At 34.2% G+C, this 27,701-nt stretch overlaps 1 protein-coding gene across 4 annotated transcripts in view; it reads right to left on the minus strand.

Moving 5' to 3' along the window:
- Nucleotides 1-27,701, minus strand: part of LOC145296944 (uncharacterized) — an 84,320-nt gene that overhangs the window by 37,042 nt on the left and 19,577 nt on the right. The window contains exons 3-8 of one of the 4 annotated variants that reach the window (XM_080143160.1): nucleotides 25,413-25,488; nucleotides 13,450-13,512; nucleotides 8,948-9,021; nucleotides 7,762-7,888; nucleotides 5,375-5,493; nucleotides 1,864-2,691 (exon numbers count right to left, since the gene is read on the minus strand). In XM_080143160.1, coding sequence (XP_079999286.1) covers nucleotides 1,864-2,691; nucleotides 5,375-5,493; nucleotides 7,762-7,888; nucleotides 8,948-9,021; nucleotides 13,450-13,512; nucleotides 25,413-25,488 — 1,287 coding nt within the window. The remainder of the gene's footprint in view (nucleotides 1-1,863; nucleotides 2,692-5,374; nucleotides 5,494-7,761; nucleotides 7,889-8,947; nucleotides 9,022-13,449; nucleotides 13,513-25,412; nucleotides 25,489-27,701) is intronic. The other 3 variants (XM_080143170.1, XM_080143177.1, XM_080143183.1) reach the window with 3 other exon arrangements.

Genomic DNA, 27,701 nt, shown 5'->3' on the forward strand with positions numbered 1-27,701 from the left:
AAATGGAAATTATTGAAAATCAACAGCAAGAATTTTTAAAAATTGCCACTTTAACCCATTTCGTAACCAAGAGGAGACTATCAGTCACTGACCAAGAGGAAAATCTAATAATGGCTTAAAAAAAAAAAAAAAAAAAAAAAAAAAAAAAAAATAGCAATGGCTCTGAACTACGATTAATAGTTGCCTTTTACAAATAAAAATATTTTCCATGATTTTTGGGCAAGTATTTCATAAAGTTATTTTTAATAGCGATATTTCAGAATATGTTCAGTATTTGGATATATATTGATGAAAAAGGAAGAAAAACAAAATTATAGGTTCAGCAAGACTTCAAGATGATGGATTCGAAGAAATAAAATACCAGTACAATAAATATTTTCTAATATTGTATTAGTATTTTATTTCTTTAAATCAAACATCTTGAAGTACTCTTGAAATAAAGATGAAACAATTTTGGTTTGTTCCTTTTTCATCCTTCCATCACATATAAGATCAAAATTGGTTATATTAAAGTTTATTTTTGACTTCCGCTTTCTGTTCAGCAGAAATCTTGCCAGTGGATGATGAGGAAGAGTTTTAATTTTAAAACTATATAAAAACAAAACTAGTCTTTACTTTGAAATGTTTTTTTTCATTGCACATCATAAAACATGTATGCAATCGCAAATATTCCTGAAACAAAAAAAAAATTTTTAATTCGCCGGCACCATTTCAAGATAAAATTTTTTATAATGTACTTTAATACAAACCATTCCGAAAAGGCATTTCAAAAGACTAGTTTTTTAATTTTTTTATTAGAGTTCTAAAATTAAATTGGAATTACATGAGTATTCTTTATTTTTATGTTGACTGAATAAAATACAACAATCGAGAAATATTAAAGCATCTTTCATTTAAATAAAATACGCATCAAGTGTGATTGAAAGCCAAATCACAACGTAATATTAGGAAAATAAAATATTTTACTTGTTTGAAATTTATAACAAATATATTTCAGAGCTAAACAATCCTCAGTATGTTTTCTTTTCCTCTTTCTTGCCATGTTGTAAAGTTAGAGAAAGAAAGTTCTGTTTGTAAAGAGCCACGCATTGTATTTTTAAATGTTGGATTAGTGTGTAGGCAATGTGAGAATAACATCAAGGGTACAAGTTCCATATAGAAACGTTGATTTAATTTGAATAAAAAAAATCATCAAGTGCACTTGAAAACCAAATCCCAACGTAATATTAGGAAAATAAACAAATTTTACTTGTTTAAACAAATTATATATTCAAATTAAATCAATGTTTCTATATGGAACTCACACCCTTGACGTTCTCACGTTGCCTACGCACTGTTCCAACATTTCTAAATACAACCGCTGAGATACAATGTGCGGCTCTTTACAAACAGACCTTTCTTTCTCCAACTTTACAACATGGCAAGAAAGAAAAGAAAAAAAACATACTGAGGATGGAGCTTAGTTCCAAAATATATTTCTTATAAATTTCAAATAAGTAAAATTTGTTTATTTCCCGAATATTATGTTGTGATTTGGCTTTCAAGCGCACTTAATGCATATTTTATTCAAATTAAATCAACGTTTCTATATGGAACTCCCACCCTTGACAGCTTTCATTTATTTTGAATGCATGGATGTGTGTGGAGGGGGAATATGGTGACACTTAAAATAACCATTATCACATCCTTTATAAAAAAAAAAAAAGTCACAGATGGTAAAATTAAACTTTAAAAACTTTCATTTGATTGGATTGTTTTTTTTTTTTAATAGAATTTTAAGAGTTAATGGAAAAATATTAGGATATCATTTGGTAAAAAAAAATTCCTAGACAATGCCAGGTATGCATCATAAAAATCAGTTACCTTATCTTCCATTTCCTGAAAGGTCTCCTGAAAATATTCATCAAATAAGGAAGCAAATTCTCGGAACTTCTTAAAATTGTGAGACATCTTAAAATAGATTTGAGCAAGGGATTGAACTTCTGACATAAGTTCTTCAAAAACAAATGTAGTCTGAGTGGCAATTGTTTTTTGATTAATTCTATTTTTAAGTTGTGTGGAACCAAAATACCGATGGGGCGACCCAAGTCCTAAGCCAATTTGGATGTCCTTCACTTCAGAAAGAGGTTTCTCATTGGCTAAGGCATTTGATTCAGGATTTTCCAAAAGCGCTGGTTGGATGGTGTTCGCAAAGTTATCAGGGAGACTATTACGTTTGTTTTTCATTGCACTGTTCGGTTGAGGTTCTAGTTTGATATTTATAGATAGAGTAGGTAGGTCCGTTTGTACAATTGCGTCATTAGAATTATTTTTATAAACCGGTTGGTCAGTTTGCACAATAGCATCATTTGAAATATTTTTATGAATTTGTGGGTCAGTTTGCGCAATGGCATCATTTAAAATATTTTTATAAATCTGTGGATCTGTTTGCACAACGGCATCGTTTAAAATTTTATAAATTTGCGAGTCTGTTTGCACGATGGCATCTTTTGAATTATTTTCGTCTTTCTTCAATTTATTCTGGAATTGATATGGTTTTTCCGGGCATGCATTGACAGTTTTGGAAATCTGTTCTTCCAGCTGATAATTTTGGTCAGAATGTGGTGCTGCAAAACTCTGAGAATTCTTAATAAAATGCTTTTGTGATGCTGAAAGATTTACATCGTGGCTCAGGTTTTCCATGGGTTCAAACTGAAAATAAAAATTAAAAAGGTTAATGTAGTTTCTGGACATTCATCAAAAGATTGGAAAGAAAGCTAGATGGCATGTACACTTGTATGCTACAAACAGTGTTAAATATATCTTGATAAGATCATTCATCAAAGTAGCAACTTTATGGCAACCTGCCTGCCATATCTACTACCATCATCGAGCAACATCGATGATTTGCCGGCCATTGCCAGAGGACCAAGCAAGAGCTGGTGAGAAATGTATTGCTGTGGGCTCTACAACAAAGGCACATAAGCATAAGATGACCTAGATCCACGTACATCCAGCAAATTGCACATGAAGCCAACTGATCATGAAGATTTGAGACAGTTGATGGAAGACAGGGAAATCTGGAGAAAGTCGCATTGGTTTGGGCAAGGAGCCCAACTAGATAGAATATAGTTTGCTTGAAGCATTGTTTAGTGTGTATATAAAAAGGTATTTTATAGCAGGCAATACAATGCACAGGTGTAATGGATCGACAGACTGAAGTAAATTAAAACAACGGATTTACCTTTTATTAATATAATACATAAGTATATTTTTTGTATATACTTTTAACATTGCATTGTTATTTGCATCAGTGTGATCTAATGGAGGTTCTATATTGTATGATGTTTCACAAATACATTTCCCTTCTTCAATCAAGTGTTCAACTTTAGTTCAAATGTGCATATGGGGGCTATTGTAAACCTTACCAGTTTTGCAGTAATTAAAATGGACTTGGAATTAATTTTATTGTTTTAAAATCTATTAAATCTGCATTAATTTTAAATCTTGATTAAAAAAAGAAATTTAAATTATTTTTCAGAATTTTTTTTTTTTTTTTTTAGAGTTTTGAGGGTTCATATTTGAACTCACCTGTTCTGATGTTGGATATTATTCCCCACAATATTCGCCCAATGTTACCTCCAACTTTCAGGTTGGTCCTATCAAACTATAGAATCCACATAGAATTTTTAAAGATCCTTTACTTAATCCATAATAGTTTGTTCTCGTCCTGTCAGTCATGACCATGTAGAAGAGCAGTTTTTAGAGACATTTTTAGTAAAAACTTTAGATTTATTCTTAAAAGTGATAGAAATGTTAGATGATAAAGTTCAAAACCATAAATTCACAAGAGATGTTTAAAATGGAAGTTTACATAAATTTGAAAACATGAGAAGTTTAATATTTTGAGATTCTTTGCAGAACAAGGGGGATTCATTAGCCGAGATATCGAAGTCCAAGTTGATAATTTAAAGGCTGAATTTTTCATGCATCTAGAAAATTGTAATCAAAACTCAATTGGTTGTTTTTGTTTTACGGCATATCAACACTTTTCAGGTTATTTAATGCTAAATCCGGTGATTTTGAATAAAAATTTTTTAATAGAATATATTTGTTTTTTGCAAGTCAGTTTCTATATAAACCATAGTTGGGACCCTAACAGGTACTACCACTCCGGGTCAGAGTGGACCTGGGAGCTATGGCAATTAAAGGGTGGCTCCACACTCCCCAGAGCCCGCAAGCTGGGGCCTCACTATCGGATATAGTTTAAGGTCATATCCAAGACCCAAAACTCAATTGGACAAATTATATTTCATTAAAAGTTTTAAATAAGAGTCAAGGTTCATTTGTTTTTATTGTAGAAAGTTCAGTGAGAAAAGTTAATATGTAGTATTAATTGAATAAATGTATAGATTTGTTTTTGATGATCAGAGGATATAGTGAACGTTAATGTGTGTATGTGTAATTGAAAAAGAGTAAAAGTACTGGAAGCTATCTTGATTGAAATCCAGAAAATAGCTTTTAGTATTTTTAATCCTTTTAAATTTTTGCTGCTTGTGCAGTATAGGAAAAAAAAATGCATTTTAGACAAAAACACTATCATGTCGTGTCAAAATCAGTAAAAATTCGAATAAATGATTGCATCGATTTGCTAGAAATATTTTTTGCAAAAAATATTAGCAGTCCGCCATTTTCTATTTTGAAATGTTGCATTTGTCAAAATAATTGCAATTATATTCCCTGGCTTTTAAAAACTTTCACATTAACCAATATACTAAAGCTAATGATTTTTTAAACTTCTTTTTTTGTAATTTTGAAATTTTTACCAATTTCTACATGACACGCAAGTACGTAATAGTGTTTTTACCTAAAACTTATTTTGCAATCCTATGCTGCACATGCACCAATTTTTAATTTTTTTTATAAAAACTGCTCCAGACAAGGCATGAAATCACTTGATCTAAAGAGCAAAATAAAAAAAAATACTATTAAAGATAACAGCCAACAATAAGCTGGAAAGATTCTGATCCAGAGAATAGCAATTCTTCCCCCTTGGTCAGAAACATCACTCATGGAATGTAAGGATTGAAAGATAAAATAAGGGAAGCAAGGGTTACGAGGTTGACAAAAGTAAACTCAAAAGTCCATATTCTACTGGCCAGAAAATTTTCAGAATTTGTCTTCAATCCAAAAACGGTACTTGGTATTGCCACTAAAAAAAAAAAAAAAAAAAAAAAAAAAAAAAAGATCAAGAACACTCATCTCTATTGGACCATACTATGCATGTACATCTGTTGTATTTTATTTTTTTACATTAGACACCTTATCAATAAATTATTGAAATTAATGTCACTCCAGATGCATAAATTCAATAAGGAAAATAATGAATACTAACGTGCGGTAAGTTGTGAAGTTTGGCACTCTCAAAAAGTAATTGGGCATTGTCCAGCAGTTTTCTGATAGATTCATTGTAACCTTTGACATCCAAGATTTGATCTTTTAATTCTGTGGTTGCTTAAAAAAAAATAAAATAAAAATTAAAAATAACAGAAATTTAAATAAAATTAAATATAAAGTTATCAAAAATTCCAGAAAAAAAGTGACACTACAATTGAACCCCAGGAGACGGCATTAAAAATTAGTAGCAAAATAAAGTCCAGTATATAATACACATGCATATAATCAAATGTAAATAACACTGTAAGGCAGGGCAAATACCGTAACCAGAAGCTGGAAAAAACACTATTCTACATTGTAACCTGAAAAAAGTGTGTGTGTGTGTGTGTGTGTGTGTGTGTGTGTGTGTGTGTGTGTGTGTGTGTGTGTGTGTGTATATATGTGTATATATATATATATATATACACACACACACTTTTTTTTTTTTTTAATTCATCATATGCCTGAAGACGACTCATGATAGTTGAAAACATTTGTCTACGGCGAATTTTTACACTAACAAAGCATTCTAACATTGGCTCACCAAATGGAAAAGACAGATCACAAGTAAAAGAAACAGGAATTATTCATGCTGTTCAACAAAACATCCAGAAAAAAAAAAAAAAAAGGCTGTCTAAATATATATAAGCAAACATTGTTAATTACTGTAATCCAACGCAACGTTTCATACAAACCAAGTCCTCCCTTTTTGCCGCCATTGCATTGGTGCTGGGTCTACAGACTGACACTCCTCACAATTTGGAATGGTAGACTTCGCTGCAGCCTTCAACATAGACAGGTTGATCCTATGCACAAAATAGGATTTTCACCTGACTCTTGAGTGGCCGCTGTATCAATAAACATCAGTTGACTGTGCAGAGCTCATTTTTAACATTGCAACAGCACACACTGGTTAAGTTCAATTTCCCTCTGCATGCTTTTGTTTGGTTGTTTTGATTTACAGCATATCAACCCTTTTCAGGTTAATACCAAATCCAGTAATTTGGAAAAAAGTTTTATGCTTCAATTATGTCATGGCACCAAACAAACAGGAGAGGGAGGCCTTAGTCCTAATCCACAATCTTCCTAGAGCTGGTGACTCAATGTGTGCGTGTGTGTGTATATCCCCCGTCACACTTGGGATGGCATGCTCTTTATTGTGAATATTAGTGAATATAACTTAATTATTTGATTTTTCAAATTTTAACTGTTGGGCAGTTTTGCAATTTGTCCTTACTTGAAATTCTGCTGCAGTTCAGTTGGATTTCAGATTTTTCCTTTAGCTTCACGAATTGCTATTTCATGAATTGATTGACTGGCTGATTTGTTGATCGATTTAAAATTTGTCATTCCATTTGAAAATGCCTTTTATTTTTCACAAAAATGTTATATTTTTATATATTTTCAAATTTATGCTAACCAGTTACATTTTTTTCTTTTACTAATGTTTATCCTGATGAAAAAAAAAAGCCTATCTTTGAAAATCCATAGGTTATGGGTTTTGGTAATTGTGCATAAAACCAAACCCTAATTTTCAAAAATGCTGGCATGTGGCGCCTGTGTCTATCAATTGAGGTATGGAAGCACAAAATGGATACAATTTTCAAATTTTTTTTTTTTTTTTTTCCACCATCTTATATGTAAATTTTTTCAATTTTTTTTTTTAATAGCATGTCTTTTCAAATAACTATATTTAAGTTAACTGTTATTTTTCAAACTTTAGATATTTTAAAAGTATATTTATATAAAAAAAAAAAATGAAAGTGTCACTTTTTTTTTTAGTTTTAGCAGTTTAAAAAAAAGGTGAATGTGCAACAGAAAAGTTGCAAAATTTGAATATTTCACATGTTAAAAAAACATTAAATTCAAACATAAGTCTGAGTTCAATAGATACTGTGGAAACATTTTTAAATCAGCGATTATCGTTATAGATTGAACAGGTTTAAATAAAGTATATTTAAAAAAATAAACTATTTGAAAAAACAAAACGTGTTTGAAATATTAAATATTTTGCCCAAATATGAGTAGTTTTAAATAGCAGAAGCATTGTATCCATTTTGTGCTTCCATACCTCAATTGACAGATGCGCGTCACCTGCCGACGTGTTTGAAAGTTAGGGTCTGGTTTTATGCACAATCACCAGGATTTTTCATGAATTCCTTGTTTGAATTTGATTCATCAATAAATATTGTTATTCAATTTCATTTTTCAGCATTTTTCCTATTTAATTGAGTATATTAAGCTTTTATTAGGTTGGTGCAAAAAATGTTTTTTTCTATAAATTGAACATAAAAACATTTTTGAACCAACTTATTTTTAAATATTTATAATATATATAAGACTCACCTGAAGGATGTAAGTGTTCAATGGATTCCTTAAGAGAATTTATCTTTTCATGCTCATCCAACTGCACAAGATTCAGTTCTTTAAACAAGTTACAAATACCTTCAAATTTTTCTGTCAGATCTTTCAGCTAAAAAAAAAAAAAAAAAAAAAAAAAAAAAAATTTGATGTCAAACAATATTTATGCAAACAAATCTTAATTACTTAATATTTTAAAATATTCGCACATATTTTGGCATTAAAATGTCCATATTTGAATTCTTCAAATAAATTTATTAGAACTTTAGTTTCTTATCCAGAATCCCCCCATATTAAAAAAACAAAAAAATCTATGTACATACCCATGATGGCATGAAAATGTCACATTCCAAAATTTCTAATTTGATCAGGTAGTTTTATTTTTAAAAAACTCAATTTTATGAGCAGCAAAGAAGGTCCGAGTCATTGCCATCTTTAAGAAACAAGGAAATAATTTAAACTTAGAAAAAATGACTACGATTTCCCATTAATTGCTTTAAATAGTAAAAAAATAATTTTCTTTTTAAAAATAAAACTCCTAGATTAATTTATGCAATTTTTGGAATGATTTTTGTTCTATCACCAAATTTGCATCAAATTTCAGCTCTAAAAAAAAAAAAAAAAAAAAAAAAAAAAAAAAAAAAGTAAAGTATTACATGAATATATAAACTTACTAAAACAATACACATTCCAGGATGGGTAAAATTAATTCAACCAACAACTGCTTTGCACTATTTATTACATCCTCTTATCAAAAGATTATGCTACTAAACCTTATGTCTAGAATCCAAATTCAATTTTCATGAAAATCTATTACATGATTTTAATTCTAAAGTTTAAGGTTGAAGAAATTGAAATTCACAGAATCTTAATTAGTATCTATAGATCAAATTCATTTTCAAACAGGAGGTTGTGCTTATATTATTCCCCCTATAACCCCTGAAAATACTCTAGAATTCTACCCCATCTTTGCATTAAAAAGGATAGCCCATATTACCTACTCTTATGCCTGACAATTGTGTTCCAAAATTGATAATGATCAGTGAGTTTAGGATTGAATCTTGTACATACAGATGTTTGTTTCAAGAGAATGATGGAATAAAAAAAAAAAAAAAATATTCAAAAGATACAAACTTTTCTTCCAGGGTGGGAAAAAAAATCTTGTTTTTACCTTTTCAAAAGTCTTTGAGGATGATTGGTCTGTTGGGCAGTTTTGCAATTTGTCCTTACTTGAAATTCTATTACCTGGAGAAAGAACAAACATTTTTAAAATCTTAACTTTTATGAAATTAAATTCTTGGGGGGGGGGGGAGTGTAGTTTAAGATTATAATTTAAATAAAAAAAAAAACAAAAAAAAAAAAAAACAGTTGATTTCTATTTGAGATCCCTTCAGTGTTCAATCAAAATTCTCCTTTGCCTTTCAAAAATTGTGCTCATAAAACAGTGAAGAACACAAATTTTCCTCTTCCAAATTATTCACTTAGGTTATAGTTTCTTTGTGGCCTTTTCTGAATTTTGATTGGTTCCAAGACAAGAATTCATCAGGTCTGGTAGAGTATTCTGCTAAGTGCAGTTATTGGATTTAACATCACTACAAAAAGTGTGTAGCAGTCATAAATAATGACTTATTTTTTTACTCAGAGAAATGCCCCTGTTAGGCAAGTTGCAAGTTGTTTACACACTGCACAATCAGCTAGCAGCCTCTTCGATAATCATGATCGATCACCAGAGAGATTCCTGAAAGCAAGAAGAAAAGACGTTCCCTTTATCTTTGTGTTTACTGGACGTCCAAGCACAGACTATCTTCGCCTCAAGATAACTGCTTAGATATTCAACAGACCAAAAAAACTAACCTTTCCTTTCCTCACCTGGACATTGTCAAACTCAACGTTATCAAATGGTTGAGATAATTTAATAAATTCTTGTTATGAAATGTTTTAATTTTCATTTCATGTGACGGCTTTTGTTACTTAAACATACAGAAGTTGGTCTTAACACCAAGAAATAGCATCTTTATAAGTGCACTACTGCTCCTCAGCCATTGTATAGCAGTGTTGAGGTGGGGGGTCTTATTTAGGCTTCAAATACTATTTGATTTTGAATATTTAGTCAGGGTTTACTTGTAGCATGAAGTAGTCTCATATCAGTCGGTTGGTTGGTTTTGTTTTACCACATATCAACCCTTTTCAGGTCATTTAATGCCGGATCCAGTAATTTTGAAAAAAATTACTATGCTTCAAGTTCTTTATATCTTTAAATATTTATTCATGGTTTGATTGTTTTGCAGAAAGAAAATTGATTTTGTATTTGACTTTGCAGAACATAATTGAGTTTTGCAGAGGGAGAGAAAAAAAATATCAATATTTGGTGGAGTTTTGGTCAGGAAGTCGGTATCTTCAAACAACCTGCCCTAACATTACTATTCTGGACCAAAGTGGACCTGGGAGCAATGGTAACTAAGGGACAACTCCACATGACTCACAGCCCCTCAAATGGAGCCTCACCACTGGAGGTCATTAAGATCATACCCAGGACTCCTCATGTCAGTTTGCCCTGATAAACTCCTGCACAGAGAAAAAGACACTCAAGGAGTATCTAGTTGATGCATAACACTAAATTTTAGCAATATCCATGTTCTCAAAGAATTTATATTGCATATCCCTTTGATAGTCTAGATTAAATACTAAATATTGTAATTTTATAACAAGTTTACCAAAATCAGAAACAGCACATCAATGTAAGCAAACCTCCCACCCATATTACATCTGCATCTGTCAGTTATTGATCAGCAAAACAACTCCTTTGCATAGCCCATCATATTCAGTTTAACGTCCATTTTACATGATGGCATGTGTTGAATGGCTTTAAGAAATTGACTTCCAAACTAACCAAACTCTGACCAGGTCTTTATCCTTAAGCTCAATTGTTATCACTTCTTACCATGTTTTACAGCTCTCCCTATACTGCCCATGTTTTAATCTGAGATCAGAACTAAGCCTGTCTAAGACTTATTACACATTCATCCTATCATTTCTCATTTCTCTCCATGCAACGCATGCACTCAACCCTCACCTGCCAAATTTCACTTCAATAGATCGTGTACACATACCTGATACTCTTTGCTTAGTCAATAGTGGTAATACTATGCTGGTTAGTAATGGTAGAAGTTCACTGAACTTACTTCATCCATTCCTAATTTTTGCACTTATACTAGCACCTGCTCCACTTTGTACTCCAATGGTATCACCAAGGTAAAACAGACGACTTCAACAGCGTTATCAATCATACTTTCTCCACACGAGTTCTCATCCATCTGCACTGTCATACTTTTTGCACACAAATTGGTTATCCTTTCTCAACCTACCAGTAATTCCATTGCATTTCATTTGAACCAAATTCTTACAAACTAAGCAAAGCTAATTTCCTCTTTGAGAGCTTTTCACACTACAACCACTGGTTATCACTTTGGTGTCAGTAACATTCACTTTCAGACCTTTAATTTCAACTAATTTCAAAGTAACTCAACAAGTAAGTTACTCCTTGTTTTACAGACAAGTACTAAATCATTTCTTCCAGACAGTCCATACAGAACACTCTGAATAAATGAAAGAAAACATTGGACACTGTACAAAGTTCTGTACTCCTACTTTAACTGTCACTAAGTATGCTTTTTATTTTAATACTGAGCATTTCTGTACATTGCTTGAACAACTTTCTTCAGCCACTTATTTGTGTCTAGTTTGCACAGAGACAGCCAGAAAACCTCACTCAGCACAGTCAGAAGCTTTCTCCAAATCCAAGATCTACATATGTAGCAGAAGCAAATGGAACTTTTTCTTTCACAAGTCAATGCCTCTTCCCTGTGTTATTTGCCCATATACTGACCAATCAGGGGTGCGGCGCAATCCCTTCTCTCCCCTAGGAAATCGGACAGCTTCCGGTTGGAAAGAAAAAACTGACCGAGAGAGACACCAAGCGGTTCGGACCCTCTTTCTTTGCTCTCTCCACCTGTGTTATTTCATCTGATATTGACGATTCCCACTGGGAATAACTACCGTAATAGCTCCAGGTAGTCAGAGTCCATTTGCCTGAATAAACCTTTTCTTTGTTACATTTATTGAAGTTGTGTTCGTCATTTCAGAAGCTTGTTGAATTATTTATTTTAATAGGTTGTGCTCTAAAAGCACAAACCCTACACATAACTTCATTTTGACTGTTTGCATCAAAGTGTTTTTTTTTGTTTTTTTTATTGTAGAACATTCACCGATGCCTGGTATCACAGCTATGACGTGAGTATAGAGAAAGGTCTCCCAACCCCTAACAAAAAAATAAAAAAAATAAAATGAAATAAAGGTGTCAGATTCAACATAATGGTGAAAACGAATTTTAACACTCATAATATGGTTTTATTTAATAAATTTTTTTTTAATTTTTTATGCATGTGCTGTGTCAATACAAGAGAAAGATTAAGTCATCAAATGATTCGAGATGTTCATAGTTCTTGGAAATAAATGTTAAATTTTTTAGAATCATGTATAGTCGTGAGGACTCAAGATGTATTTCTTACTTAGAGTGAGAACTTGAGTAAAAACTAACAGATGAAAAGAGAAAAACACCCTCCAACTAAGGAAATCGTGCTTTTTTTTAGATAAAATATTTCTTTTAAAAGGAAATAAAATTTGTTAAGTAGTTCCAGTAATGTGATAATTTTGCTCCATATATGACAAAGGGTTATTTTTTTTGGGGGGGGGGGAATAAATCCAGTGAGATTTGAGGGTTAATATTAGCTGCAAAAACATTTTTCTTTGTGTTTGTGCCATTTGCTTAGCCTGAGGCCAAAGCCCCCCCCCCCCAGACGGTTTGCTGTCAGCCCACAGAGAGAAAAGAGGTGACGAGGAAAAGACGCACAAAGTCATGCTGATGGTTTAACGTCACAAACAAGGATGGAGTTGGACAGCGAGTTGCTTACTGCATCGTGAACGTGTTTGGATTTTATGCGCAGTGCCTTTTATGATTTGGCCGGCTCCAGTGAAGGCTGTCAGATTCTAGAAAAGTTGTTTTCTTTGAGTGTTGATTGGATAGAAAGTGAACACCCTGTCACGTGGTATAGTCCTGAACTATGTCTGCATGCAGAGGCACAGATTTACTTTATACTTCTACAGAATTTGTGTAGGTGGATATGATAAATGTACGCGTAACTGAAATGTTCCTTTTCCATCCATTTTAATGTTTCTGGCATATCCCTACAATATATTACTACAGTTTATTTGACAAATTATGTAGTCCTGATGTGGACAATTAGTAAAATGGAAACTAGGTTAAATTATAAGTGAAATCACTCATTTTCATTGACAAAATTATCTCCCTTATAACTAAAATTTTATTTTTCTGTACAAGTTTAAAAGAAATGAACAAATAAAGATGAACTAGAATGATTACACTGCATCCTAAGCAGTGCCGTGTAGGTTCAGCTATTCTATACTTGTATATTACAAGACAGACTTCAAAGCATTTAAAATTTTATAAAAATTTTAAGAAATTTATACAGAACATGTATTGTACAAGATTGTGGTTTGTAATTAGATTGGGCACTTAGTATGTGCTAATCCCGCATCAAAGTATTTATAAAATCAAATTTCTATACCTGGTAATTAAGATGAGCAATAACTTACCTGGACGAAGAGAAAAAGCATGCGTAGAAAGCCATGTTGAAAGAGAACCAAAGAATAGTTGCACTGCCGACAAAAATGAAATTGAGGGAGGTAGTGGGAAGAAAAATGGAAAAAAAAAAAAAATGCTTTTTTTTAGAGAAATGGCAAAAGCAAAGAACAAGTTTTAAAAACTTTTTAGATGAGGATTGATAATCTGTATTATTTGGACTATTATTCTCACCTTGTTATTTTCAATGTTTCAGTTGCTGTAACCACCAACATTCAGGTGCATTTTTTTTTTAACTTAGTCTATGTCAACTTGGGAACCTATATAGAATTTCAAACTTTTCGTTTAATTCACAGAAGTAGATTGTTCTCATTCTGTCAACCATAAACTTGTGATGTAATAAAAGCATTGATTAACAATCAGTTCCAAGTGATTGTTTTCTGGGGGTTGAAGGTTCAATTCTTACTACAGACAATACAGGGTGGAACAATAAAATTGTCATCCTAGAAAAAGTGACAGGATTCCATTTCCGTTTGATGAAAATGGTTTTTCTTTTTTGTTGCAGACCATCTAGTTGGCCAGTTGTGTACAAAAACCCAAGAGCAATAGGAGTCTTCTATTTGAAAGCAACACAATGTTCAACGAGCAAGATCGGAGATGCACTGCTGTACAACTCCTACTTTCTACTGAACCAAGTTATGACAACAGGACCATTGCCAGCAAAATGCATTGCTGGGTTGTCATGAATAACGGACGTGCCCAAAGTGATGAAAAGTTTCCGGCCACGGTTATGGTCTTTTGTGCGTTTTCAAATGAGGGCCATCTCTTTGAAGTCAGCTTGAAAGCGTACCTGGATATGCTGAAGAGTGTGATGATCCTCTGGTGCAAATCAGGTGGCTGCTGGCAGACCCTGGGTATGATAGCATAACTGTCAGCCCACAAATTCAAAAGAGTCCCAGGCTTAGCTTCAGGAGTGCTGATTTTGTACCCTTCTCTCCTGAACTCGCTGGACTTCTTCGTTTGGTCATCCATAGAGAACATTACCAACATGACCACCCACAACACCAAAGCCAGCCTGATTGCCACCATTCAGAGTATTTGCCAAATTCCTGCCGGCACTTGTGGAAAATGCATGCTCCCAGTCCCGGACCTGTATAGGGGTGATGATTGAGGCTAAAGTTGGCTACATTGAAAAAAAAAAAAAAAAGCTGTAGTGTTTTCTTTATAGCAACAATTTTGTTTTACCCTGTAAGTAAAAATAACACAACACTATAGGTTTTGTGAATATTTTCAAGAGATTGGATAGGCTTAGAAAACTTAATACACTTGGTTTTTATCTGTTCAGGTACTTCCTTATATTAGAAGAATGATTAAAGTTGATCAGATTCTTTCTTCAAGTTCACCAGGATTAATACACTTTGGCACTTATACAGAACACGAACTGCACTGGAACAACGGTGTTATGTAGAAATCCATTCTTTACTTTACTGTATCTTCATCGTTAATAAACTAACACCACAAAAACTGGATCCAACTTGAAAAATTAAATTAAAAAAAAAAAAAAATGTAGGATATAACAAGCCAACTTATCAGAGTATAACTGCCCGGGGGTCGGGGGGGGGGGGCGATGCTCTTCTAATTTCCAAAACGAACAATTGCTTTCTAGCTATGCTAACAGATGGCAGTTCTTTTATTTTTTATGGCAGCTTCAAATAACCAAAAGTTTTAGACCAATCAGAAAAAAGTTTTTTTTTTTTTATTCTTTAAAGAATATCATTTCTATATAGATAAATTTTTATTTTTAGTTTATATTTAATAAAAAATATCAGCAATACGACACCACAACACTACCTGGTTGACAGAATTAGATTCTCATTCAGTGAATTAAATGAAGGGTTTAGTTTGAAATTCTATATAGGTCTCCAGAGTTCAAAGATCCACATGTTTGAAAAGTGGCACCCAATGATCAGATGTTACAGTGGCTGAAACGTAGTGAAAAATAAGATAATAGTTCAGATAATGCAAATATTAAATTTCAATTTTTTTTAAAAGAGAAATGGCAAAAGCAAGAAAAATTCTAAGCAAAAACATTTTCTTACAATTTAATTTACAAACAAATCTGAGGAACACAAGACAAATTCTTTTGCATGAAAACTATTAAAGAATTAATACAAATTCATGTTCAAGTACTCCATTGAAATACTTTAAAGCTATTTCAGAATGTTTTAGATTAAAACCTACCTTCCATAACCCGTTGGGTCAGTATTTATTTTATCCTCCACATTATAATAAAGACTAATATTTATTTGTACATAAATACAAATCGATGCCATAAAAGTTAGACAGTAAAAGAAAATCACACCTAATCCCCTCCCCCAGACTAAAACCATTTCACATGGCAAGGGAAAGCACAAAAGCAAAGAGCAAACCTTGCCATCTATAATATAAATCTCACCTGTCTGTTTTAATGTATGTATGTATGTCTGCCTCAAACTTTTGACAGTAACCATAACAATCTGTGGTTAAAATGTTTTTTTTTTTGCTAAAAGAAAGGAGCTTTATCTTAGTATTAAATGAATAAAATTGATGAATTTCAAATAAGAGTTATCTACCCTTTACTTATCCATTTCATTTTTTTTTTTTTTTTAGATTTCAATATTCCAGACCACTAGATAATTATCCATTTACGATTTTTAAAAATTAAATTTTTATTTTACTTTAATTCATCCCAAACAAGGTACATTGCTACTGAGATATTAAAGACAGAATTAGGGGCCTCCATTTATGCCCTCATTCAACTACAAACTGGAAGACATTTGTTAAGGATGCAGCAATTGTCTTAAATACATTCATTGGATGTGCATTCACTTTATCCAAATGTCAAAAAAGCACAGTGTCATTAGCAAATACACACCTGATAATTTCATGGAGAAGGCAGTTTAGGAAAATTGGGAACAATATCCAAGGATCACCCACATTAATGTCATGCTTGAATGTATGGCCATCAAAGGCAACGTAGACTTTTTTTCTAGGAATGATCTACATGTTCGTCCAGTAATACCAAATGAACTTTTATAAAAAGACCTTCATGCCAGATCTTGTCAGAGGCTCTATATATCCAGTGTCACTATGCTATTTTCACCTGTTTTGTCCTGTGTATGGTATATGTGTTTAAGATATCCAATAGAGTGGGCATGCCTAAATCCATACTAATGGTCAGAGAGTTTAACATTAACCAAATGGTGAATTATTGCTAGATTCCTTACAGATTCAAAGATGAACAGTGGGAGTGTGCATATGTGTGATATTTTTGAGGGTCAGTTCTTCCAAAATTCTTGCAGGCTGGTACCGCAGAGGCATTTTTCAAGCTATCAGGGAAGCAATATCCAGGAAGGTATTTGTTGAAGTATTTGGAGATGACAGGCCAGCTCAGCAAAGCTTTCTTTTATTACAGTAACAGAAATAAGATCACACATACTTTGGGGGGTTTCAAGATTTTTATATCTGACAGTAAGGAATGATCAGATCATCAAGTGTGACTTCAGTTTGCATTGGGAAATTTGTAAGGTAGTGGTTTGCGAAGTTTGAGGCAAATCCCTGGGCAACTAGTTCAGTCTTATCAGTTGTACAAATGACATTGATTGGATAGTGAGAATTAATTGTCTATTATTCACCACATTCTTAGATTTTCCAAAGATCATGAGTTACTAATTTCTGCAACTCAGTATGTTTTCTAGTCATCTCAGAATATACCTAATCTTACCTGCAATTATTACAATCTTACAGTGAAGCTACAAATTTTTGTAGTTGATTTATGATGGTGGAATTGTAGGAATGCTTTTCGACTCTGAACAGTTGCATTAATCTAGGTGAACCGTTGGAGAGAGTGTGGGTTTGCTATAGAAGTTTCCGCAATGTCCCTAAATCACTTTGAGGAGTGTAACTAATCAGCAGAGATATAACCCCCACAAACTAACCCAGTAACACTAACTAACTAACCACGCGGGGTCACAGAAATACCTGGATTAGAACCTAGGCGCGGAGAAAACCCTCTCAGTGCTGACGGACCCAGTAGGTCTTCCCAGATCATCCGTCTAGGAGAAGGAAAACTCTGAAACTAAACCAAAGGGGAGGGAGGCCTCTTCAGTCTTGGATGACAACCTTCCTAGAGCTGGTGACTCAAACAAATTCACCGGTTTGCAAACCTAAATTGCTTAAGGAGTAGATAGGCTCTGCCTATCGCCCGACTTCCATACTCCTTCTTTGCCTATTAGTCAAGCGCAGAGACACTATCTCAGTGATTCGACAGAAACACCCAGCAGTAGATCTTGTTTCCTGGCTAGGGCAATGAACGCCGTTTTTCCCCATTCCCAGCATGCCCCACCCCTAAAACTGAACATTTGGGAGTGCTTGAGTATGAGATATGCCTGAGCAATTAGATTGGGTTGACCTTCTAATGGGTTGAGGGTACCAGATTGACAGTTTCTGGCTGCTGTTCCCGACTGGTAGTACAGGTGCCCTAACTCTTTGGTAGCGCTTAGAGTGGCTGCTCCATCAAGAGTTGAATAATATTGGGTTGTTTGTAGTGCCATGACGCGCATAGAAAGGGACCCTGCACTCATCCCCGGTGGGCTTTCCCGAGGCCACAATCCTAATTGGAGAAAGGTCAGCTGATGGTCTACTTGTGATGCATGTCTGAAGCTCTGCATAACCTCTTGTTTAGCTCCCCCTTACCTAAACCGAAACTCTTTAAAAAATATGACGACAGTACAATCCAAAAATAAGCTTAAACCAGGATTAGGGACAAACAAATTCAACTTGCCTCCTCCCTTGAGGCTTGCATTCACAAATATCCGTGGGCTTAGAACTAATTTAGCTGATGTTGAAGCATTTCTCTTAACAAATACCCCGGATATCTTAGCACTAAGTGAGACTAACCTACACTCCTCCATCCCCTCTAACCACTTTAACATGTCTGGATATCTCCCACTCTGCCGTAAGGACTGACAGACACATGCACGGACTTGGAGTTTACATTCGTAATACCCTTCCCTTGACTAGAGAAACAAACCTAGAAACAGATGATCAAGCCTTTGTGCTTTAGACTAAACATGCAACACAATATTAGCTACTATTATTTTCTCTACCGCTCTCCCTCGACTCAGGACTGCACCATAATAAACAAAGTCTCTGACAGCATAGACACAGTACTCTCCCTCGACACTAGCACACAAATACATGTATTTGGTGACTTTAATGTCCATCACAAAAACTGGCTTGGATTCTCTACTTACACAGATGCAGCGGGCAGCACAACTCATAGCTTCACTATATCTCACTCCCTATCACAAATTGTTACGTTTCCAACCCGTTTCCCTGACCAGGAAGAACACGCATCACTTCTAGATCTGTTTTTAACCACAGTTCCCGATGACTGCATAACGAAGGCCCACAGCCCATTCGGGAACGCTGATCATGCAGTGATAATGGTTGAAATCTCCCTAAACTCTAGAGCCAAAACTGAAGAGCCAGTGCTCAAAACAACGAGATATTATAAAAAGGCTGACTGGGAAGCCATCAGGGAACTAATTAGAGATGCCCCATAGAGAAATATTTGTTCTCTCCCTGCTGAACAATGTGCAAACGAGACCACTGACTGGTTCAAAACTGCAATCGAAGCACATGTTCCCATGCGGAAATTTTATAGTAAGCCCCACTCTCCCCAATGGTTTACGTCGACTTGTGCAACTGCCATTGCTCAAAAGCAGCATGCATACCGTAGGTTTAACCGACATAAGTCCAGTTCAAACAGACTGAAGTATATAGAAGCTAGAAATAACGTTAAGAAAGAAATAGCGACAGCTAAGAGAATTTACGGAAACCACTAAGAAGCGCATCGAAGCACAAAAACTAGGAACTCGAGACTTCTGGAAAATCTACAACAGTGTAGTAAATAATGGGCAATCAACAATTCCCCACTAACCAACAATCACGAGGTTGTCTCCTCAGCAACCGACAAGGCTAACATGCTTGCCAGTTGGTTTGCCTCAAACTCCACACTGGAGCCTTCCAACCACCCCCTACCTGACTTCCCTATGCGGACAGACGCCACGCTAGACGATCTGAAAACCACCCTTGCTCAGGTGCATGCTATCATAAAAAACCTTGACACTTCAAAAGCATGTGGACCCGATCTTATCCCAGCTGTGCTATTAAAAAAGTGCTCAGCCGAAGTAGCTCCAGTTCTCTCCAAACTCTACAACAAATGCCTTAATGAAGCTTGCTTTCCGGGCTGTTGGAAAACTGCTTCTGTTGTACCAGTATTCAAGAATTCTGGCGAAAGAACTGACCCATCAAATTATCTTCTCCCACTTTTTGCCAAAATATTTGAGACCTTAATTAACCATGCTCTAGTCCATCATCTTACAGATGCTAAACTTCTGACTGACAAACAATATGAATTTAGACAAGCCCGTTCCACAGCAGACATCCTAACTGATCTCTGAACGTATATACCATTCACTGGACAAAGCAGGGGAGGGCAGAGCGGTAGCTCTAGATATATCTAAGGCTTTTGACAGGGTATGGCATGAGGGTCTCCTCAGGAAAAATTAGATCATACGGTATCACTGGTAGAATACTTAACATAATTAAATCCTTCTTAGATAAGAGAAAAATCCAGGTTGTCCTCGACGGTCGTACATCTAAACAATGATATAAATGCAGGGGTGCCCCAGGGTTCTATCCTTGGACCTCTTCTGTTCCTGATATTCATAAACGACCTCCCCAACAAAATTGCCTCTGAGATGGGTATATATGCTGATGACACTACACTCTATGGCAGGCACGACAGGAAGACGAATGAACACATTTCTAAAGAAATGGCAGAAACACTAGAGGAAGACCTCCAATCTGTGGTGGAATGGGGACAAAAGTGGTTGGTCGCGTTCAATGCTGCCAAGACTAAACTAGTTTCATTCAATAATTACAAGAAACCCTCTCTACCACCTATAGCAATGGCCAACGACTCTTTATCTGAGAGTACATCTTTCAAACTCCTTGGCCTAACGTTTACACGAAACACGAGTTGGAACAATTACATTGAAGGCATTGCCAGGGCTGCTGCAAGAAAGGTGGGCTCTCTCTACCGTGCTAGAAAACTATTAACACTCGAAAGTATCCTGTACCTCTATAAGGCCACCATTCGCCCATGTATGGAGTATTGCTGTCACATCTGGGCTGGTGCATCTGCTACTAGTCTCTCGCTCCTTGACAAGGTTCAAAAGAGAGTCGCAAACCTGATAGGCCCTGAACTGGCATCTAAGCTTCAGCCTCTGTCCCATCGACGAAATGTTGCATCCCTCTGCCTTTTCTACAAATATTTTAGTGGTGAATGCTCTGACGAACTGCAATCACTTGTGCCCCCACGACGTGAGCACCCTCGACAAACCCGACAAGCTGCTAAATCCCACCCCCACACTGTAGAGATCCCTAGATGTAAAAGATCTTTTTACTCCAATAGTTTCTTCCCCAGAACCGCTAGACTCTGGAATTCCATTCCAGGTCCCTGCTTCCCCAACAGTACTGACGTGCAGAAGTTCAAGTGTAACGTGAACCGACATCTTGCTGCCCAAATCCCTACATAGTACCCCAGTAGTTGTTGCCCCTGATAGTAGCCCCTTACACCAAAGTGGCAATGTGCCTTGTTTGGGGTAAAAAAAAACAAAAAAAAAAAAAAACATATGGACATTTACTTCAATACCTGCTTTGAACCATCCAGTTACCTCGTTTGCACACTGATCAGCAGAGAATAAGTTTTTTGGGTTTCTTAGATGTGATCTCAGATGAATTCCTTTGTTTGAAATATTTCACCATTGAATAACTACTGTTCAGCTTGAGGTTGAGACTTTAAGTAATAACTACTATCACAAAGTGATATGCATTCTATAAGCCCCAGGTAGTGTGGTAAAGAATAGGTCAAGTCAGACTTGCTTATTTTCAGAATCTGGGAGGTAAGTCAGGAAATTGATAGTCTGCTTAAAATTGAAATGAATAAAATGGCAAATATTTGTTTTTAATTAACCTTTATTTAATGACTAGCAGGGGTACCCGGCGTTGCCCGGGTGTTTGTAGGTGTGTGTAGTGTTAAATAAAAAAGAACCCGAAGCCCTGAGGCGAAGTTTGAAAATAAAATCGGCCAGCCAGAATGAGTTAGTGAAAGATGTTTGAAAGTCGTCGAGCGTTACGACGATAATGTAAGCATTGTTATAAGCGAAGTAAGAAAAGAAAACGTTTTAATTAAGCGGGGGGGGGGGTAATCAAAACATCAAAAAAAAAAAATCTAACGTAAGGCAAACGAAGGTTGAAAACAGAAAAACGAACACGTGAAAAATGGCTTAAATGAGCCTGTTTTGATATTAAAATTTATAAAATCGGTGTCGCTAAGAATAAGCAAAGTAAAAAAAAAAAAACAGGAAAACGAACGTTATGTGAAAAATGGCTTAAATAATACAGGGTTCAATATTTAAATTTAAAAAATCGAAAGAAAAAACAAAAAACACGATTCGAACCCTAAACGCTTAGATAATGAACAAACGCATTAACCAACTGTGCTAAAGCGACGGAGATGAAGTTCACTCAGTTTTTCAACTATTTAAAGTAAATCAGGTCATGACGTCATCTGACGCATGTGTAGAATCGGGCATCGTTACGAGAAACCCGTTTTTGTTGACCCCCCCCTCCCCCATCTGTGGAAAATTGTCGATTTCGGGGTGAAAAAGTTAACGTTTTTGGCCAATTTTACGATATTTTTCAAGCGAAGGATGGAGCTTCGATATGATACCGAGTTTGTGAATTTTCGTTGCGTGTGTCGAAAGTTTTTAGCAGACACACAAACATACACACATACATACACACAAACATATATACATTTTCGCTTTTATATATATAGAAAACAAATGCCAATTGACAGCTCATCTTAGAGTTAGTATCAAGTATTTTTTTTTAAATTGATTTAGAGTGAGGGTTTTCAGTTTACTGAAAGAGTTTAGCTTTAGTCTGTTTAGGTGTGTAGATATCCAAAGAATTAAAATATCCTTTACATTTTTTTCATGTCATTTACAAAATTAACCACGATACAATATTTTGTCATCCCCTTCCAGATCACAGGAATTCTTTACATTTTATGTAGATGGTATTTTTTACATGTATCGCCCAGCTTGTCTATAAAAAGTAAAAACTGCACTTATAAAATTTATCTGCATAAAATATGAGCAATCTTAAAAGCTAAGTTTGTACTCTTTAATAGAGTTATCGTCTGAGTTTCAAATTGAACCAAAATAGCAATCGATGTTTTCTGATTAACCAGTTTAAAAATTGTAATTCAAATCACCTCATTTACATATTCTATCTGACCTGATATTTTCAAGTAATCGAAACTTAGAAATTCATTATTTGTTATGAAGACTTTAAAATGGCGGCTAGAGTCATTGGAGGCAAATTCACTTTCATTTACAACGTGAATATCTCAAGCATTGATCATTTGCTTGAATTTAGAAATTAAACTCCAAACAATTATGTACTGGGATACAATGAATATTTACAATATGATTGACAACTGACAAATTTGGCAAACTAGATAATTTTTGTATCAAATCAAACGTATTAGTTATTTTTCACTTTTTTCTGCCGGTAGGTGCTGCCATAATTTGTTTCAATTTCAAAGGGAATCAAAATTCATAAGATTTCAATTTCTTTAATTTTCTATTTACTTTTACACAAAAGCAAAGTTTACTTCATTTATTTACACTAAGTTTTAAGTTATAGTTGTAGTTTTAGTCTTGCCCCTTTTACATTTTTCTTTATACCATAAAATTTAAATTCGCCTCTACATGATTTTTTTTTTTTATTAATCGTTTATTTTTATTTATTGCAATCAAAAATGAAATGGTATAAAATAAGTCTTAAAAAATCAGATTAAAAAATTTAATTATGGAATTCTGCAATTTTTTCATAAAGTATACTTTCAATTTTGTTAATAGTATAAAAATTTATTTCATGGCCCTATGGAATTTGGAAGCATTTAAAATTTAACTGAAAGTTATTTCTGCTTGACTTTAAAAGTCTGAGAAAATCACATTAAAAGATTGACAGTTTGGGGACACTATTTTCAGAGATTAAAACATTACCTAATAAACTTTATATTTTATAACTTAGTTCAATTACATTTAAATACATTAATAATTAGATTTAACTGTTAAAATCCTCATTTCACAAAAAATAAAAATAAATAAAAAATGGAAGCACAGACCCCCAGGAAATGCCGGATAGCTATAGCTAGTAATTACATCCCACAAGATTCTATCCTGAGCCCAACTCTTCTTGATCTTCAATGATCTCCCAAATCACAGATCATTTGTAGAGTTATACAGACATCACAATCTATGACACTTCAAAGGCTGACAGTGACAAAGATCTTATTCTCTCTGATCTTAAGCACATGGTACAATGGGGAAAAAGGTGGCTGGTTAATTTTAATGCATCTTAAACCAAGTTTCTCTTTTTATCATAATCGCTATAACCCCCATTTGGCCCCAACTGAAATGAATGGCTCTCGTCTTGGGGAAGCACCATGTCTTGATAAGCTTCTGGGACTGACCTTCACTCTTGCACATCAAATCTATTGCCAAAATCGCTGGAAAAATCGTTGGATCACTACTGCTTCAGTAGGTATTTCCTTTCACTACTGATGCAATTCTCTATAAGAGCCAAATACATCCTAAAATGGAATACTGTTGCCACATCTGTGCAGGAGCTACTCAGCATTACCTATCTTGCCTTGATAGAGCTCAAAACCGGCTTCAAAATATAGTAAGTGATGCCCTTCTCTCCTTGCAATCCCTATCTCCCATAGAAGGGACATTGTGAGCCCATTTATGCTCTATCGTTATTTTCATGACAAATGCTCGTCTGAGCTCCAATCTATGGTTCCCTTGCCAAATTTTCATAAACACTCACTTAGATGCAACGACTATCAACAATTTTCATCACTTTCTGTGCCTAATTCAGAACACAGGATTCTCGGAGGAATGGTTCTCTCTAGGTATCGACTTCTAAAGAGAAAGAATCAAAATGAGGAAAGTTTCTTTCCTAGAACTGCCCACATGTGGGACACTGTTCCATTGGCCTGCTTTCCAGCCGATTACAATATGGTAGCCTTCAAGTCCAATGTAAAGTTGAGTAGTCCCCTTAAATAATCCAAATTCTACCCACTATAAAAGACAAATTGAAATTATACAAATTTACATTAGTTCAAATATTCAAATACAAAATTAAAATTTTTTTTTCGTTCTATGGAGTTGAAAAATTAAGCTTTTCTCTTCAAAATAGTACTCAAAATACTTTGAACATTATAAATTAAATTTCTACCACCTATTTCTTTAATAGATAGTAAATAAATGTAAGTCTTATTTTTATGTTGTATTAATGCTCTATGTCGAGCATCCCTTTATGATAGGATTTGATAAAATATTTATATTTAATTAAATATATATTCAGATTATGTATTGACAAGATAATAAATCCAGAGAATTTCAAACGGGTTTACATAGTGCACAATAGTAAATAGACCTATTTATATTTTTATTTATACAGACATGTACAGACTCAACACTAATATGACAATGTTTTAAGTTTTCGTTATTTAAAAAAAAAAAAAAAAAAAGGTCATCTTAATCATGTTAAAAATCCGTCTTTTTTAATATAAAAAAATTAAATCTTTCACCTCTTTCAGATCTTAGATTTAAATAACTAAAAGATCGAAACACGTCAGTGTTGCATCTATACAAATCATAAAAAAAAAAAATTATATATATATTCCACTAGTATAAGAATATCAGAAACTAGGCTACTACACAAGAGCAATATTTGCAATACGATCATCTGTGGACCCTGAAGCAGACAATAAGGAACAACTTACCTGCATTTGTCATGTAGGTAATTAATTTAGGGATCCTGGTTGGAGGAGGAATGGTGGTCTCTCTGGGTATCAACTTCTAAAGAGAAAGAATCAAAATGCTAGAAGATGTGCAAAGTGACCTCATTCTACAAGCACAACTCGCATATCGTAAATAGTTGTGACACAGAAGTCTTTGTTACTAGGAAGAAAAAAAAAACAAAAACTAGACGCATTCATTTAGTAAAAAAGAAAGGAAAAACACAGCATCAATATTCAAAGTTAATAAAGAGAAAGTAGGATGGCAAGTATCCAAGACTAAAATCAATAGCGAAATCTATAACCACAAGCGAAGCTGAATACGTAAGTGATCTACTGGATATGCCTCCTAGGGCGAATTGATTAAAAGGTTGGTTATGTGAAATGCGTCTGGAGTGGGGCAGGGACAACCCATTAATCGCACCTGGACAAAAACTGGAGGGATACTCGAGATACACCCATTCTATATACACATTTATCAGAAAATTACATTTCACTCCACTCACCCACGTCACATGATTATTGCATTACAACCTCTTATAGTAATGCTTGGATACGTCCTATGTTTAGCAATGAACATTATAATTTAAACAGATCAATCTTTGGAGATGACTGTATGCATAGTTTTTTTTTTTTTTTTTTTTTTTTTTTTTTTTTTAGATCTATAAAAAAATGATACATTATGTTCCTGAAGAAGATTAATTACTTGTATTTGAATTCTTTGGACTACTAATCTTCAGTTTTTTTCACAACCTTTCAGTCACTGTAACCTACGACCTTCTTCAGGTGTATCTTGTCAAACTCAAAATCTGCATGGAATTTTGAACGGAAACATTTAATCCATGGGGGTAACATGCTCTCATTCCTTCAGCCATGACTGAGTAAAAGTCTCAAGTACTTAAAATACAATTGGAATTAAGGCTGACAGAACGAGCAGGGATTAAATAAAATGTTTTGTTTGAAATTTCATGCAGATTTTCTGAATTCACCTGAAGAAGGTTGAAGGTTATATCGACCAAAACATTGAAAATAGCACTCAAAATGAGAATAGTCTGAAGAATCCAAATAATATGGACAATATATTTGAATAAATGATTTATTTTCCATAATCCATTAAATTCCAGGGTATCTAAAATTTTTTTACTAGAGTTGAAACTGATGACTAAAAATTGATTAAAATGCAACAATTGAAAGGACTTATTTGATTTAGAAAGTGAAATATTGACTCTTAGGACACTGGTACACATATTTTAGTAATAAAAAGGCAATACATTTAAGATAAAATTTACACATGGCAAGAAGCAAAGTAATTCATAGTTACATTGCACTTTTGGCAATAAGTTAGTGGGTTACTATTGTAAAACTCATTTATATAAGTTCATACACCATCAATCAAATAGAATTTTAAATTTCATAAGTATTTTTAAGAGGGTTCCAACAAGTTTTGGAGAAAAGCTGAACATAGATGAATTTTATCTTTCCTTTATGCAGTAAGCAGTACTAATAAATGTAGATTTTAAAGAGAAATTATTTGGTGTCCTATTTATAATACAGTGAGACCTAATGGGTTAAAACTTAAGTTGCTACTTGGAAGGGTCTTGCCTGTAAGAGCAAGAGACTTTATACCTATCTAATTCAGCACTGGTTGTTTACTAGGAAGTATCAGACTATTTAAATTTGACATAGGTCAACACTAAATAAAAAAAAATCCATGCCCGCATGGAAATATCCAATCAAAGTTTCATAAAACATAAAATTTAGAAAATATTTCAAGAGGTGAACCGGATGGGATTATGAAAAAAATATGAGGGTAGATATTTACACTAACAGATAGTAAAAAAGTTAGAATTAACTAACGAAAATGGATATATTTGCTCATGACAAGGCTCTATTCAACATGTACATAGTTATATATTACAAGCAAACTATTTCATGTAATATTACAATATTTTTTTACTATAATGGGGTATGATCTCACAGTCGGGAGATTTTATTTATAAACGATGCTGCTAGGAACTGACAAATCGAATTAATTCACGTCCTGCTATCAACCAATCAGAAACCAGAACTGCTCCATAAATATTAAACCTTTCTGTAGTAATTTCGCATATGTTTTCGTGTCAACACGGGAAGAATCTTTTGCTCTGTGGATTCCAACTCAAAAACTGTCTACTGCGAACTAGTCACCTCCCAGGACTTGTGTAAAACAATGAACCATCGGAAACGGTTCTGAAACTAAACATGGCTTCCACTTTTACCAGCAGGGAGACCCGA

The sequence above is a fragment of the Euprymna scolopes genome, chromosome 2, assembly GCF_053919585.1.
Source record: "Euprymna scolopes isolate OS-2025 chromosome 2, ASM5391958v1, whole genome shotgun sequence".
NCBI lineage: Eukaryota > Metazoa > Mollusca > Cephalopoda > Sepiida > Sepiolidae > Euprymna > Euprymna scolopes.